General features: G+C 35.8%; 1 protein-coding gene, 2 long non-coding RNA genes and 1 pseudogene across 3 annotated transcripts; 2 read left to right on the top strand and 2 right to left on the bottom strand.

Annotated features, from left to right (window-relative positions):
- Positions 1–486: 486 nt before the first annotated feature.
- On the bottom strand, positions 487–5,287 carry LOC127137003 (pathogenesis-related homeodomain protein). The gene is made up of 9 exons (XM_051063505.1): positions 4,581–5,287; positions 3,131–3,986; positions 2,933–3,045; positions 2,485–2,823; positions 2,029–2,274; positions 1,809–1,898; positions 1,612–1,662; positions 1,133–1,369; positions 487–858 (listed from the first exon to the last, which is right to left on the bottom strand). Exons 2-9 carry the CDS (start codon positions 3,957–3,959, stop codon positions 589–591), a joined length of 2,175 nt encoding a protein of 724 aa, XP_050919462.1. The 5' UTR covers positions 3,960–3,986; positions 4,581–5,287; the 3' UTR covers positions 487–588.
- A 7,750-nt stretch (positions 5,288–13,037) lies between these two features.
- Positions 13,038–13,903, top strand: LOC127107306 (long chain acyl-CoA synthetase 6, peroxisomal-like; annotated as a pseudogene).
- Positions 13,904–13,926: 23 nt separating this feature from the next.
- LOC127137016 (uncharacterized) lies at positions 13,927–14,586 on the top strand. The gene is made up of 2 exons (XR_007808696.1): positions 13,927–14,133; positions 14,222–14,586. It is a non-coding gene; the product is annotated as an uncharacterized LOC127137016 (long non-coding RNA).
- LOC127137011 (uncharacterized) lies at positions 14,279–15,094 on the bottom strand. The gene is made up of 3 exons (XR_007808695.1): positions 15,031–15,094; positions 14,768–14,928; positions 14,279–14,681 (listed from the first exon to the last, which is right to left on the bottom strand). It is a non-coding gene; the product is annotated as an uncharacterized LOC127137011 (long non-coding RNA).
- Between the last annotated feature and the right edge of the window lie 1,834 nt (positions 15,095–16,928).

A 16,928-nucleotide genomic window follows, 5' to 3' on the forward strand; every position in this document is an offset into this window, starting at 1 on the left:
ACTCTTTTTGACCGTGGTTTTCGTAAGAGTTGTATGTTACACGCTTGTATTTAGAGTAGTTGGAAATCAAAATACAATAAAATATTTAACAACAAGGTTGTTTTTGCCTATCAAACATTTGAATTTGTGCAAAGCATGTTGTTGAACTGGTTGAACACCAAATCTAAGTGCACTGGTTGAACACCAAATCCAAGTGCTTGAATTGCTGTTTATCTCAATGGTTTTTGAATCCCATATTATGTTTTGGGTAGGTGAATGTGAATGGATGTGGTGACCGGGAGCGGCTTTGTTTCGGCCAAGACGAAGGTTCAGCTGCTTTTCGTGAGGAGTTGTGCTTTGTTGAGGTTTCGGTTGGTCAGACGCAGATGTATTCTTCTGGAACAAGTAAGGAATTGGATGCTCTTCATTGGCCAAGAGCATTTGAAAATCAATTGGCATGGCGAATTTGAAGTATGCTGTCAGCAGCAGCATACTGCAGAGTAAGTATAACTCAAAAACTGCTTCATTTCATTGTACAAAGTAAAAAGCAGGTACATAAAACTAACATCCATATATATTCTAAACAATATATATTCTCTATATAGTTTTCTATTTAACCTTTTCCCTTAACTCAGCTACAGGCACATAAATAATAGATGGCTCATTCAAACAAACTTCATCTTCTGAACCCTTTGATCTGTATTTTTGAACTTGAGTTAATCTTTGCTTCAATCTATCTACTTTCATCTTCAATTTGGTCAGTCTTTCAAGCTCCAACTCTGCTTCCTCAGTGTCTCCTTCAAATGCAAAAGTTACCTTCTTTTTCCTTTCTTTCAATAGTTCCATCAAGCTTACATCGCCATTGTCCTCCACCGAATCCTGAAAATTAAACATTAAAGCGTCATTGTCTCAATCATGAAGACAAAGAGGACTGTGAGCTTCTACTTCTAGAAGGCAGGCCAGTCATCGTTAGTGTTTTGGATGATTTTCAAGTATGGTACACGGTGATCCACCTATCTAGGTGCACCATCGTAGAACTTGTTTTCATCTCATATCGACTGCAAGACAATTTCTCCATTCTTTTAAATAGTTAATGCAGAAATGTTCGTTTTCAAGCACAGAGAATATGACATTTGGATGAGTAGAAAAACACCTTGTTGCCATTTTCTCTCGAGGGTGGAGGTATTTCTGGTTTCTTTTTCTTCAAAAGACTGCTAGATGCCTTTGTTTTCTCTTTGCCAGTAACATTTTCACACTTCTTAACGGAACGAATCACGGTAATTTTCTTGACCTTCGGTTTCAAAATTCCATCTTCCTGTACCTGTTGTGATGTACAATCCTTTGAGGTCTTAGAAGTGAAACTCTGTATCTGTTTTCCTCCTTCTCGATACTGAACAAAACGTACTTATGTCAGAGTTTATTGCAAATTTCAAGAACAAAACAGTTTAAGAAATTCGAAGATAAAAAAGACGCCTTGTTATAGGATTTGAAACTAACATAAGTTTGCATCTAATTAAACAACTATTACGAAAAAGGTTACTGTTTTGAATAATAGCTTAGAGAAATTGCGAAACAGAACGAAAGAAACAGCATTAGTAAAGGAGAGAGCAAAAGCATAGTACCAAAGCTTACCTTTCGAGTTTTAAGTGCCGTGTATCGTGCATTTTTGAACCATTTGTTAACCTGCATTTTCTAACATGTTAATAACAGGAAGTTTGGATAAATGAAGAACTGTTTGACATGAATGAACACCAAAAAGCAGTGCAAATAACTCTGTAGAGATGGATGAAATAAGATTTGCAGTGAAATATGTAAAGGGAAGGAATAACCTTTGCACCGTCGAGTCCCAACTCTTTCGAAAGGGCATCCTTCACGGATTTCGGAGGAAGCTCATTCTCTGCAAAAACTTGGCGAAGCTTCTGGAACATTTCATAATGGACACGAATTAGCATATAAAACTTTATACATTATATATTTGTTCTCGGTTGGAATTGTGGAAGATAACAACAATAAAGAAATATGATAGAAAGAGTGGCTATCAATTAATACCTCAACTGCATCATGTGGAATCCTGAAGCAAGGTCTTTTTATGCCGGAAGAGTTCCCTCGTATTCTAAAATTGTTCTCATTATTCGGATGTTTATTTTCATTATTCGGATGTGTATTTTCAATCTCATGCAGAGTCATAAGAGTATTAACAGCATCAGACTCCTTTTCTGTTCGTGGTCTTTTTCCTGGACCCCAGTCTTCGTCTTCACTCACTTGTTCATATTGAGCATCCTTCCCAAACATCTCCTGAAAAAGATAGGAACTAAAATTTAACTGGCCTAACTAATTTGAGCTTATTTACTAGCATGAACATTTGTGACACTGTTTGGGAGAGCTTATAAGAATAGCTTATACGTAAGCACTTATTCGATAAACATTTACGATATAAGCACTTATCTAAGCTGTTATACTTTGAGAACACGTGCTTAGGCTGAATGAAAACTTAGATATACTCACATCATAAAGTTTCCTGTAGTCAACAGCTGTACGCTGCCTACGACCACAGGCAATTTCTCCGGATTCATCGGAATCTATGTGGCCATGACTAACAGAATAATATTCAAGGCCTTCATCTAACAGAGAACATTCTCCATTTAATGACCACATGCTACCAGAACTACTCGAATCATCGGATGCGTTATCATCATTTCCATCTGTGTTGTTGCCACCGTGGCTATCTTCTTTCATCTCTGGATTATAGTCATCGTCTTCAGGATCATCTGAGGGCCATTCTTCTTCTTGGTTTAGTAATCCCGTGTCACCATCAGGAATAGCAGCTTCTTCCTTGAATACATCCTTAATTTATGGAAGAAAAACCATTTATTATTTAAACCAATAGAAGGAAATGAAAATATGAAAATTGGTCATGCAAGAGGCAAGGGTAATAGAGTATATAAATAAAAACCTGCCAAGTACTGTCTAAGGAGAAACGAGTCCCGAGATGCGCGTTTGTGGCCTCGAGTATTTCTATCTTACATTCACAAAACTTGCAAAACCAGCCTTGATCTCCGGGAGGAACTGCAAGTTATAATTAAATGATACGTTTTCTCAATGAAAAGTCCGCATATTAAAGGTTTGCAGACAAGAGTAAATCAGAACTCACTGTTTTCAGTATCCAAAGGAGGATCAAGACACCTTTGGTGAAACGCGCGGTTGCATGTGCCGTCGCAGAGTATAATATCATTATCTGGAAAAGCTTCACGCATCTTGCAATTCGCACAGAATATATGTTCATGATAAACAGATCCATCTGTAGCAATAACAGAACCTTCGATGCTACCAACTGAACTTAGAGAATCTAGCTGGCGAATGGCATCGCGGATACTAAGCTTGCATTTTATAATCTGCTTCTTTGCTCTTTGTAGCTCCTTTTCCGGCCTAATCTTCTCTCGACTCTGACCTTTCCAACCTTCTCCTGAGTAAGCATCAATAAGGTTCTGCTCTAGCTTCATTCTGATTAACAGATTCCTTGTTCTTCTCTGAAGCCGCGAAGTGTCATCAAGATCTTCGTTAAGTCTTTGTCTTTTCTTTTTTCTTCTTCTTCTCTTCCGTTTTTGAATATTTGTCTCTTGATCAACATTTTTCTCGCCTTCCCTATCATTATTCGGAGAATTTTTTCCTCCTTGTATCTTTATCGTAGGCTGAACCTGTTCCGAACTCCTATCAGTTTTATGTAGATTTTGTCGAATAATCAATCTTTTATTTGAAGAATTGTTGTTTGGCGCCTTGACAGAAGAATCAATAGCTGTTTTTGCCAACCCATTTGTGGAACCTCTGAGTTTATGAGATTTTGATTTCAGTTTCCGTTTCTTCCCTTGGCTTTTCGTGCTGCTTCTTTTGATTTGCGGTGAATCTACCTTTAACTTGATATGTTCCTTCGAGTTACCGGCTTTTGTAGATCCTCGGTTATTTAACTTCTCAGTATCCCGCATATTAATCTATTCACTAACTTATCACCCCTGATACAAGCATAATAGTAACACAACGATCAAGATATACCGTTCAAAAATACACGAGATTCATGAATTTTGCATAATCAAACAATTCCTGTTACGATTCTCGATTTGAACTAATGATGATAACTCAATCCACAATCCACCGAGAAATCAAGAAAAATTCATAAAAATTGATAATTCTAACAAGTTTAGATCAAAGAAGAATGTATCAAACACAGACACGGTACATTAAAATCCCAAATGTAACATCACCAACTATACAAGACAAGATTAAGAAGCAATCAATTCAAACAAAACATGACCAGAACACATAAGAGGACTAATGAAGAATCACTTCAAGAATTTAGTGAAGAAAAAAAGTCTAAAGTCACAACATAAGGAATCATAAGTATCATCAATCTTATTCACAACAATGATTCAATTCCAAAATCAAGAACTTTCATGATTAGACAATCAAGTGATTACTATATGACAAATTGGTAAAACAAATAGATTCATCATTCATAACCAAGGTCTTGACTTTGTTAAGCCCAACAAAGTATAAAACCAAAACCAGAGCAACCCACATGAGTATAAAGCCAATGAAAGAAAACTAACCTGAAATTGAAGATAAAATATGGTTAAAGATCTGAACTTTGAATAGCTCTGAACTGTCTCATGACGAAAAAAGTTGAATACATATAGAGATATATATACACATACAGGCTGAGAAGTTTGAATGAAAAAAAGTAACCCTTTCGATTAAATAATGAATTTGAAATTGAAATTGAAATTGGGTTTCAGATTCCCAATGTTGATATGTGTATCATTTTCTGAAAGCACCTCAATCGTTAAGGCTCTTCTGCTTCTTGTTGTTTTTTTACTCTTCTCTATTAGTCCTTCTTTCTTTCCCTTGTGTGAAATCGAAAAGTGTTCACCTTTGTTTTGTTTTTGTATTGTCCCACTCTGATTTTAGCAAAAATTGCATCTTTGCCACAAAATTAAACAAATTTGCTATTTGGGGTAAGTTAATTTCTTGCTGAATTGAATCTATGTTGTCAGTTGGTTCTCAAATTAGGGGTATCCTCAATCCTATTTATGCAGATTGGAACATTATTATTATTTTATGAGTTAAGACTCATGTAAGTTTAAGATTAAGAAGGTTGTTTTAGGAAGCTCAAACTATATGGTAGTGACCCAAGAGATTTTGGAAGAAAAATGAGGTTGTGTAAATGTAAAGAACAATCACAAAGAGGATTGATTCTTTGAGTGATTTGCTAAAAATAAAAGGAGTTAGGCAAAATATAATTTTAAGATCTCTTAGGAGGTGTGATGAGTATGAGATTTTATGATGAGTCCAAGATTTTAGGATAGATCAATTGTTTAAGTTAGTTGGTTTTTTCTAATTGTCTTTCAACTTGTATTTTAGCCGAAATTTAGATTGGTTTTGTGAATAATCGGTATATTATTTATTTTCTCTTGTGTATGTCTGTTTTTGCCTTTAAGTTGATGTTATCTTTAGTTTTTTTATTTTCTATTTTCTCTCTGCCTTTGTTTATAATCAATTTTATTTATTTCTACACACATTTTATATTTCTGTTGTAACATGTACTTTTATCTATTGTAAGATAGTATTTTAAAGGTATATCTAATCAAATCATATCATGCATATATTTTGTAAAAGTATTTTGAAAATTAATATATAAAAACAATATTTTTATATAATTTGATTAGATATTAGTGTAAAATAGTTTTTCATATATAACTACTAAGTTTTCTAAGAATGTAACAAATTGGAGAAAAAAATTTTTACAGAAAAATCAACTTATGTCATTTTATTATTCAACAATAAGCAAGAAACATGGGAACATAATAAAAAGTATGGAGACTACACATTAATATATTTGTAAAACTCTGTAAGGGCAATAAGATGACATTGTATATGTATCATTTGTCGGGAGTAGGAGAACGTGATAGGGTGGTGTGTCTTGGTCATAAGTGGAGCAGGGAAGGAGTCTGAGAAATAATTCATGTCTCTTTAGGAAATAGAGAACCAGCGGCTCACTTCTCCTATTTCTATGCGGTTGCTAAATCCGAGGAATCCTAAAATTCAGACCCATAAGTCCTTATAAATACCACAACCTTAAGGTTGAGAAGAGACAATTGGATATTCACAGAAAACATCCCTAAAATATAGTCTTTCACACTTGTTAGCATACTTGAACCCCATAGAAATGCTAAAGTCTTTGGCAATCCTTACCAGCAAAGGATTTCCACGCATCTGTATTTTTTTAGCAAGTACAATGGCACCCATCCTGGGACCCTGATAAAACTAACATTGGTCACACCTTTCATTACCACTAATACTTTCATAGTTTTATCTCGAAATGCCCAAGAAACAACCAAGTGTCACGGTTAACGCCATTGCTAGAGATTTCTCCGGTGGGGGAAATTCCAACTCCTCCAGGAAAGTGTTGGCTAGACACATAATATCCCTCAACCCCTCAAAGCCACGCAGAGAGGGCAATGGCCCATTGTCGTTTTTTCTAGAAGATACTTCATTGGTGTCCACCCTCATGACAATAATCCCATGGTTATCATGGTACAATACGATAATTGGGATGTAAAACAAGCTTTTGATAGATCTCGGAAGCCCAACAGTCATCATATTCTAGAGCACCTTCAAAAAGCTTCAACTTGATCCTGGGAACATTAAGGCATTTCAAGGCTCACTAGTGGGTCTGTCAGGATAACAAGTATAGTAAGGGGTCATATAACCCTTAAAATAACATGCGGCACAAGAGCAGAATCTAAGGAAATTGAAGTCAATTACCTCATGGTGGATGCCATATCTCTTTACAAAATCATCCTTGGAAGGCGAACCATCAATTTGTTATGGGAAATTTTATGCACCAAATACCTGATCTTAAAATCCTGTTACCTAGTGGTCAACTCGGAGTAGTTCGAGGAGACCAGGAAAACGCCTGGGAATGTTATCAGAGAAGCCTGACAATGAGGACGAAAGAGGTTGCCCACGAAGTTGCCCCCCTTTTAGAAGGTGCATGACATAGATACAACAAGTTGGGACCCCAGACTAGGCATGGAGAACGAGAGAGACATACTCATAGAGGATCTAAAAGAGGTCCATATAGGGCCTTAGGGCCACCAAGTAACAAAGATAGGCACCTCACTTTTCAAAGAAGAAGAGTGTGAACTAGTCAACCAACTCAAGAAGAACATCGACTTATTCGCATGGGCTCCCTATGACATGTTGAGAACATGTACTTGAGTTGTATGCCATCATCCTTGTTGTAAAATCGGTGTCTCAAAGAAATTGAAAGGTTGGTAAGGAGAAGAGAGTTTCCATCGATACAGAAATCCATAAGTTAGACAGCGTCGACTTCATCACCTTAGTAAAATACCAAACATGGCTAGCCAATGTTGTCCTGGTAAATAAAGCACTAAACAAATGACACATGTATGTCGTGCTGCAAAAAATACCCGAGTGTATCGCACGCTCGAAATATAATAGAGTCTCCACTATATTTTATTTATTCTTAGAGAAAGGGGAAATATCAATAAAACCCAAGGGAAAGAGAAAAAGGGTAAGGAATTCGGTTATGCAAAGGGAAGATATTAGAATTTCTCACATCCATTGTACTTAATGAGAACCACTTTTATTATTCTTTGCGCGTATGGGTGTTATTATCTAAAAGTTACTTGCGATTGATTTTAACAAAAAAAAGGGAAATACTTTATTAATTAATGTGCTCGTCGAGATTTTGAAACCTTGTGCCTACGTATTCTCATAGTGTAATGAGAAAATCAGAGCTTCGTAGTTCATGGTAGAAAACTGTGTATTTGTTGGTTGTTTTTAGGGAACGGTGTTATAATCATATATTATAAGTGTTTTGATGTTAGCAAATTTGATCCTAGTTCGAATGCTTTAAGCTTTTAGTCTAACTACTGAGGAATGGGTTACAAAAATTCTTTTATGAAAAGAAATTTGTTGTTTGGACAAAGAAATGAAAAGGTGGTGTCTGAACCAAGAACAAGAAATAAAAGTGGTGTCTGAACCAAGAATGAGAAATAAAAGTGGTGTTTGAACCAAGAACAAGAAATAAAAATGGTGTTTAAACCAATAACAAGAAATAAAAGTGGTGTATGAACCAAGAACAAGAAATAAAAGTAGTGTCTGAACCAAGAACTGAAATAAAAGTAATGTCATAACCAATAGGGTGTTTAAACCAAAGCAGTGTTGTAGGGATTTGTCTAGTCTCAGGGGTCAAGGCCTACAACGGGGGGTTTGCATAAACTAGGGGATTTACAAGGCAAGCATGCAAAATGGGTTTGCCTAAACCAAGGAATTTATAAGGCAAACATGCAAGAGGGGTTTGCCTAAACCAAGGGATTTACAAGGCAAACATGCAAGGGGGTTTGCCTAAACCATGGGATTTATAAGGAAAACATGCAAAAGGGGTTTGCCTAAACCAAGGAATTTATAAGGAAAAACGCAAGAGGGGTTTTCCTAAACCATGGGATTTATAAGGCAAACACGCAAGAGGGGTTTGTCTAAACTAGGGGACTTATAAGGCAAGCATGCAAGAGAGGTTTGCCTAAACCAAGGGATTTATAAGGCAAACATGCAAGAGGGGTTTGCCTAAACCAGAGGATTTTTTAGGAAAACATGCAAGAGGGGCTTGCCTAAACTAGGGGATTTATAAGGCAAACATGCAAGAGGGGTTTTCCTAATCCAGGAGATTCATAAGGAAAACATGCAATAGGGGTTTACCTAAACCAGGGGATTTATAAGGAAAACATGCAAAAGGGGTTTTCCTAAATTAGGGGATCTATAAGGCAAACATGCAAGAGGGTTTTACCTAAACCAAGGGATTTACAAGGCAAACATGCATGAGATGGGGGTTTGCCTAAGCTCTGGGACTCACAAGGCAAACATGCATGAGATGGGTACTTTAACCATGAGAAGGTGATTAACCCAAAGATAGGTGTTTAGTTGTTGATTGAGAATTAATGTTGAAAATTATGTTGATTTGAATTGCGCTAAAGTCTATGAGTGGAGGCGAATAATTTGAACAACTGGGTCAAGCGTCTCATATCCAAAGATATTCATAATAAGGATAGAAATACTCAATCTCATTTATTCTCCACTTCTTAAGGCTTAAGGCTTATGGCGCACAGTTCACATCATGATGGTTAAGGGTTTTGAAGTTGAATAAGAATAGAAGATTTTGTTTTGTATTGGATAAGTTAGGAACAAGATTGAAAGAAAAGGATGAGGTATCAAAGAATGGGATGAAGTTTAGTATGATCATGCCTTGATGTTCACCTACTTATAGGGTTTTGAATGAGAATATGATTTAGGATTTACTTAAGGGATCAAGTGTATGTGCAAGCATTAAGATCTAATTAAAATTAAATTATCAAGAGAATTGTGATCACTTAATTGAATAAAAAATATAAAGGAGCATGCATTTTATTGGTCATGTTGAATATTTTGTTTAGGCAAACAAACAAACAATTCAAGAAATAACCGAACTTACAAGTTATGAGTTAAAGGATGAAAGTAAGACTACAATCATAACCTTGAACTAATTTTCCAATTATGCTCTAAAACTTCTAAAAATTAAAACTAAATTAAGAATTAAGTGTATTATTTTCTTAATCCTAAAAGGAATTGTTATTTCTTAAACTCCTCTAATTATCACTCAATCCTTACATGTGATTATATTTTATAACTAATTGTTATATTTTTTTTTACTGAATAATGGTTATATATTTTAAACTAAGTAACTAATGTATATTTTATAAACTAAATAACTAATGGTTAAATTTTCTAAACTAAATAAAATAATGGATTAAAAAAGAAAAGCTAATGTACTACACTAGTAAATTAGAAACGTGCAGGTACAGCATGTAGTTTCTTTTTTTCAAGTCTAGTGATACAAACATTTAAGACATGTGTTGAGAATGTAAAAAATGTGAGTAGTGTGGGTAATAACCCCACATTGGTTGAAAATATGGAGACTTGGATATTTATAAGTGAGAGATCGCTCAGTCAATGCTCTAAATACCAGATGTTGAAAATTCACCAAAATCTATGGAGAATTCTGATGTACAATTGGTAATTGAAGAAAGAAAGAAAAAATGAAAAATTGGGGAAGAAAACGAATTAGGGTTTTATCAAAGTAGGGGAAGAAGAAGAAGAAGAGTTTCTGCAGAGTAACTTTCTTCTCTCAAATTGAGATTTATTCTTTGCAACTGCAAGTTCAAGTGTTTACAATTATAGGGGTTACTACCTATTTATAGATTTTGGGCTTGCTTGCTTCTCAAAAAAGGCCCAAAAATAAACTAACTAACTCAGCTAAACAAACAAATAAAGTTAAGTCTAACATCACTGTTGAGATACTCTTCGACATTTCGACACCTATGTGATTCGATACTTCCTTGCTTATGTCGAGCAACCTGCTTCAACACAAGGAATTACAATTCAACACACCACCTAATTCATTATGTCTAAGCTATCTACATTCATAATATACCTTAACTTATTAAACATTTAGACATGCATTCCCTTCTTTATGATGTCTACAATCTAATTCTCAGTTTTGCAGTGTTCCAGGTTCAGCTTCGCTTCTGGAAATTGCTCTTAAAGATAATGGAACCTCATTTCGATGTGCTTGCTTCGTCCATGCACTATCGGATTCTTCTCTAGATTGATATTAGACATGTTGTCGATCTTCATGGTAATTGTTCCATGGTTCTTCTTTGTAATCTCTTTGAGCAGATTCACCATTCATGTTGCTTTACATGCACAAAGAGAAGCAGATATATGCTCTGCTTCACACGACAACAATGCTACTACTGGTTCCTTTCTCGAACTCCAAGGAAATGGTGCACCACCTAGCAGAAACACATAGCCAGTTGTGGATTTTCTATCCTCGGCATTACTACACCAACTTGAGTCAGTGTATTCCACTATATTGCATTCTTTTGGTTCATCAGCTAAAATGCCATAGTCGAGAGTTCCTTTCAAATATCTTAGTATCCTCTTCGTCGCTGCTAGGTGCGATACATTTGGCTTCTGCATGAATCTACTCACCATACCTACACTGTATGCTAGATCAGGCCTTGTGTAACAAAGGTATCGAAGTGATCCAATGAGTCTTCTGTACTGTGTTGGATTGACATCATCTTCATTTGTGTCTTTCGACTATTGCATTCTGGTCTCAGCTGGAGGCGAAGTTGGGTTGCAATTTTGCATCTCAAATCTCATGAGTATTTCACCTGCATATCTTCTTTGGTGCATCATCAAACCTCTACCACTCTTGTAGAATTAAATTCCAAGGAAATATGAGAGATTTTCTAAGTCTAACATTTCAAACTCCTCACTTAGGTCATGTTTGAAATCTTTGATCTCCTTCTTGCAACTTTATGTTATCAACAGGTCATCAACATAGAGACATATTATAAGAAATTCATTATTGCTTCTTCTTACGTATACTCCATGCTCAGTTGTGCACTTCACAAATTCTTTTTCCCTTAGGAAACTATCTATCTTCTTATTACAAGCTCTTGGATCTTGCTTAAGTCCATACAGGGCTTTATACATCATGTATACCTTTTTTTCATCGCCTTGTTTCATAAACCCAGCTTGTTATGCAACATACACTTCTTCATCTAAGGGATCATTCAGGAATGCACATTTCACATTCATTTGACATGTGTGTCAGTTGTTCATGTTTGCTAGACCAACAACCGACCTGATTGTTTTGATCCTAGCAACAGGTGCAAAAACTTCGTCAAAGTCGATTCCTTCCTTCTAAAGAAATCCTTTTGCCATAAGTCTCACCTTGTTTTGAGTTACTTCTCCTTTTGGATTCAAATTCACCTTGTATACCCACTTCACATCGATTGTCTTCTTGTCTTAAGGCAATTCGACAAGTGGCCAGGTGTTGTTGTTTTCGATGGGCTTCAGTTCCTCATTCATTGCTTCACCCACTTCGAATCCTTCAATGCCTTAGTTTCATTAACTGGTTCAACATATGCATAGAAAGCATAACGTACCATCTCACCTTCATGATCGACCACATCATCTGATGTAATCACACATTCTTGCAACCTTGCAAGCACGTGTCTTGTTCTTTAAGGTCTGCTTGTGCTTGGTTGACCTCTGACTTCTGCTTGTCTAACTTCTCTTTCGACTTTAATTGTTGGTTTTTAACATAAGATTCTCACTGAATCCTTCTTGACATTTTCAGTCCAATCGCATTCTGTCATACCCCGATTTTGATCCTGAAATTTTCCCATTTTTCTTTTATTTTGCACTTGGCCTAAAAATTCATTTGCATACATTCATTCCCAACTCCATATTTTTGTTACGCGTTGATCATTGTCTATGCCTTTTTGATCATGGTGCTTTTGACTATAAAATGGATTTTAATCATTTGACTTTTGAATTTTTCAATTTTTGATTTTAATTTTAAATTAAGTTTAATTCCCAAATTTCAATTTAATTTTAATTGTTATTTTTACTAATGATTCAAAACTCTAATTGATTTTAATTTTCAAATAGATGTTAGAATTGATGTCAAAAGTAATTTTAACAAATTATTGGATTAATTTGATTTTAATTGGGTTTTCTACTGGTTTTTTATTATTATTTAAATTGATATTTAAATTAGTCTTGGAGTATTTCTAAAAAAAAATCCATTTTATATCCATAGTACATTTCAAAATCAAAATAGCATTACAACATTTTCATGAATTACAAAGTCATCTTCCAAAGGACAAACATTTTAAAACCATAAACATGGACTTGGCATTCCCTTGATCCAACCTACATCAATTCACATTTTCACTTAAACCATACAATATTTCAATCCCAATTCAAATCAATATCATTCCATGTTCCAAAATGCTAAGTTCATATAACAACTATCACATAATCATACACTTCTCATTTCATTCAAAATCAAATTACAAATAACATTTCAAGTACATTTGCACCATTTCACATTTCCATACAATTCCAACCATGTCTTTACACTGCATTGATTTGGTTCCAAACTACATCAAAACTTTATTGCAAATGTTGCTGGGACCTCTTTGGGTGAAAAATTCAACCCAAATGATGTTTATATATCCTATCTCCCTTTGGCACACATTTATGAGCGAGCAAATCAAGTCATGACAGTATATTTTGGCATTGCGGTGGGATTCTTCCAGGGGGATAACATGAAATTAATAGACGACCTTGCAGTTCTAAGGCCTACTATTTTCTGTAGTGTTCCCCGCCTATATAACAGAATATATGCTGGTATTATTAATGCTGTTAAAATACTATAAGCTGCATTGATGAGGGATACAGACTTAGTGGTCACGTTGGCTCCCCAAGTCCATGCTGTGAGATAAAACTTGTAGATGTTCCGGAAATGAACTATACATCTGATGATCAGCCGAACCCTTGTGGTGAAATTTGCATCAGGGGTCCCATTATTTTTCAAGGATATTACAAAGATGAAGTTCAAACGAGAGAAGTCATTGACGAAGAGGGATGGCTGCATACCGGAGATATTGGGACATGGATAGCTGGCGGTCGTCTCAAAATCATTGATAGGAAGAAGATTATCTTTAAGTTGGCACAAGGCGAGTACATTGCTCCAGAGAAGATAGAAAATGTATATGTCAAATGCAATTTTGTGGCACAGTGCTTTATATACGGCGGCAGCTTTAATTCTTCTTTGGTAGCTGTTGTCTCGGTGGATCCCGATGTCATGAAAGCATGGGCTGCTTCACAAGGCATAGTGCATAATGATTTAACACAACTTTGTAATAATCCAAAGCAAGCACCATTTGTTCACCTGCAACAAACAATAATTAATATAACAACAGTACAACAACCAACAGCAGCAAAATGCTAAACCACTCCGACAATGAAGCATACCTTGATTGGCCGTGAGCTTCGGAATGGGAAAGTTGAAAATCCTTTTGTGAAGTATGGACAAGCTGGATTGGCTAAGAAAGGAGAGGATTACTTTCTGATTAAAACAGATTGCCACAGGGTTCCCGGCGATCCATCGACTGCGTTTTCTGTCTTTGCGGTTTTTTTGATGGGCATAACGGTATATCAGCTGCAACGGAACCACAGATGGTAAGTCCAAAACAACAAGCTGCTATCTAATCAATCCTGCACCAAAACTAGTCCTACATCAAAATTACCTGCAAAACTTCCATGACAGAAAAACGTAGCATGACAGCAGCAAGCCAAGAAATCGTTTCCAAACACTTATCTCCTTGTTGGATGCTGCAATGATAAAACCACTCATGTGCACAAAAGTACAACCTGGGATTCCAGCAACCTCAGATAGCCTGTCATTTTCCAAACCCCTCCAAAGATATGGTAGTGGTTTTCTGCTCTCAAATCTTGCCGGTGAAATTGCCACTGCCTGTAGTCTCCATTTCTCGCTCCTATCATCCTGGTAAAGAACATATTTGATGGAAGGGTTGATTTTCATTTCCTCCTGGAGCTCATGTATGTGAAATCTCCAAGGACAAGATCGATTTAGCTTTATAATCTCCCCACTAGAATCAATAGTTTCTCTTGCTGCAAGACACTCCATAACAATAGACCGCGCCGGCAACCATGATTTTGCATAATAATTCACATTCTCCAAAAATTCGTCACCATGCCCGGTCCACCTGCATTACCAATGTAAACCAAACCATACAACAGTCATTCAATAATTACACGCATTGAATCAAATGATGATGCAAATGATGCTCACCTTGAACTGCACTGTGTTGAATCAGCATTTGTGTAATTAATTTTACCAAAGAAGAAGCTCTATTGGAGGCCTTGAATAATGGTCGTCCTAGAGAAAACAGGAACCATTTGAACATCAAGCTACAATGAAACCAGAAAATTCGTTTTTACTAGAGGAATTCACTGCAGTAACACAAAATTAGTCAAAATTGGTAAAATTCCAAAAAAAAAATCCCAAATCGGGATAAAGACAAAACTCAAAGGGAAAGGTTGAGTTCATAGTACCGTTTCCGGATTGTAGCATAAAACAAGATGAAATTGATTCTGAGCACACAAAAGCTCTTCTGGAAATTTGCTCCATTGAACCTTTGGGGGACCAAACCAAAGCCCTAGCTGTGAACATAAATAGAAGGAAAAAACCCTAATCAGAGGACGAAAAAATTGAGAGAGGGAGGCGGCCAAATAGAAAACCCAAAATCAAAAAGAAATCAATCAAAAAACAAACCTTTTGAAGAGGCGAAGGAGGGAGGTTTGAATCTCATCGTTGCCATCGCCACCATCGGAGGTGAGCTCTTTTTTTCTTTTCAACCACGGTTTCTTGCATGATTCAGGGTATTTAAGTGAGACGCGAGCAAATGAGAAGAGATTGGGAGAGGTGAGCGCGATTGAGAGGTTTCTTATTGAGAGAGGTGAGCGCGATTGAGGGTTTGGTGTAAATCGTGAGATAGGGAGAGCGTTTGAGAGTGGTTTTCGTGAGTTAGAGTGAATGAGAGAGAGCGAAGGAGTGAGAGGGATTCGTGAGATGGAGAGGATGAAGAGAAAGGCCATGTTACTATTCCATTTTTTTTATTTTAATTCTTTTCTTTAATTTAGTTTCTTTTTAACAGAATGTTTTGAAATTTAAAGTTCATAGGATATTAGGTAATAATTATTTTTCTATTTCCAACTTATTCCCATTGGAAACCCAACAGCCAAGCGGCTGGTTTTAATTAGGCTAGACCAACTGTTTCTTTTTTTATTTAGTTTTTTTATTTTAATCCTATTTTTAGTTTATCTTAGTTTATATATTTAAGTTAGTATTAAGATAACAATTAGTTGGTAAGTGGTCTGGTGGAGAGGAGTGGTGTCTAGGTCTTTAGTGTAGTGGGTTTGATACCCCTATGTGTAGTTTTTTCTTTTAACATTTTCTTTTATGTTTATGCTTTATTACTCATAGTTTTTATTATTGTTTAATAATATAGATTTGTTTTTCTTTTAATTGCATCATTCATTCAAAACCGTTTTAAAATTATTAAAATCACATTTTTTCTCGATTTAATATCGAGCCCATTTTCATACCCTTGTAAGTCGATTGCTTTTTAAGCATCGCCATCAACCTCACATAGCTTACTCTTGGGCTTTCTTACAATGAGCCGGTTCTCTTGCACTTACACTCATGCATTATTTGTTGTTTGGGTCCGATTTAATTATTTCATGATTTTTTAATCCCCATTTGACAAAATGTACCCCACTCCCCCGATGTGTAATAATCCTGTACTATTTTATTTCTTTATTGTTTGGTTGTTTAGTTAGCTACTAACACAAGAATAAAAATCAACAATTTCAAAAAATACAAAAATATGACTCGATCCAACGTCGAGTATTTTCTCAATAAACGAATCAATTCATTTCTCCGTCCTATTCTATTCCCTTTCTTTCAAACTTTCACCAAACGCTTGATTCAACGTCAAGCCTTTTTTTCTGATAAAAAACTCAAAAAAATATTAATTTATAGTTAAGACCTTTTCAATAAGGTGGAAATGGAACGTGGTGTATACCACGCACTCCTGAGACTAAGATTCGAGATGTATATCTCGCCAATCTTAGCTCTCGCCATCATCCAAATTTATCCACTTTGCTCTCTCAAACACTCATTCAAATTTCTCTTAAAACGTCCATCAATACTTGATTTAGGTCAAGTCATTTTCACAACAAAACTCAAAATACCTAATTCTTATTTAACACTTTCTCAATAAAGGTGGAAATGGAACATGGTGTATACCATGCACTCCTGAGGTTAGGATTCGAGACGTATGCCTCGCCAATCTTAACTCTCGCCATCGCCTAAAATTGTCAATGCGGTTTCTTCAAACCCTTTCTTAATCAAATTCCAAAATACTTAATTCCTATCTTAATTTTTTTCA

The sequence above is a fragment of the Lathyrus oleraceus genome, chromosome 1, assembly GCF_024323335.1.
Source record: "Lathyrus oleraceus cultivar Zhongwan6 chromosome 1, CAAS_Psat_ZW6_1.0, whole genome shotgun sequence".
NCBI lineage: Eukaryota > Viridiplantae > Streptophyta > Magnoliopsida > Fabales > Fabaceae > Lathyrus > Lathyrus oleraceus.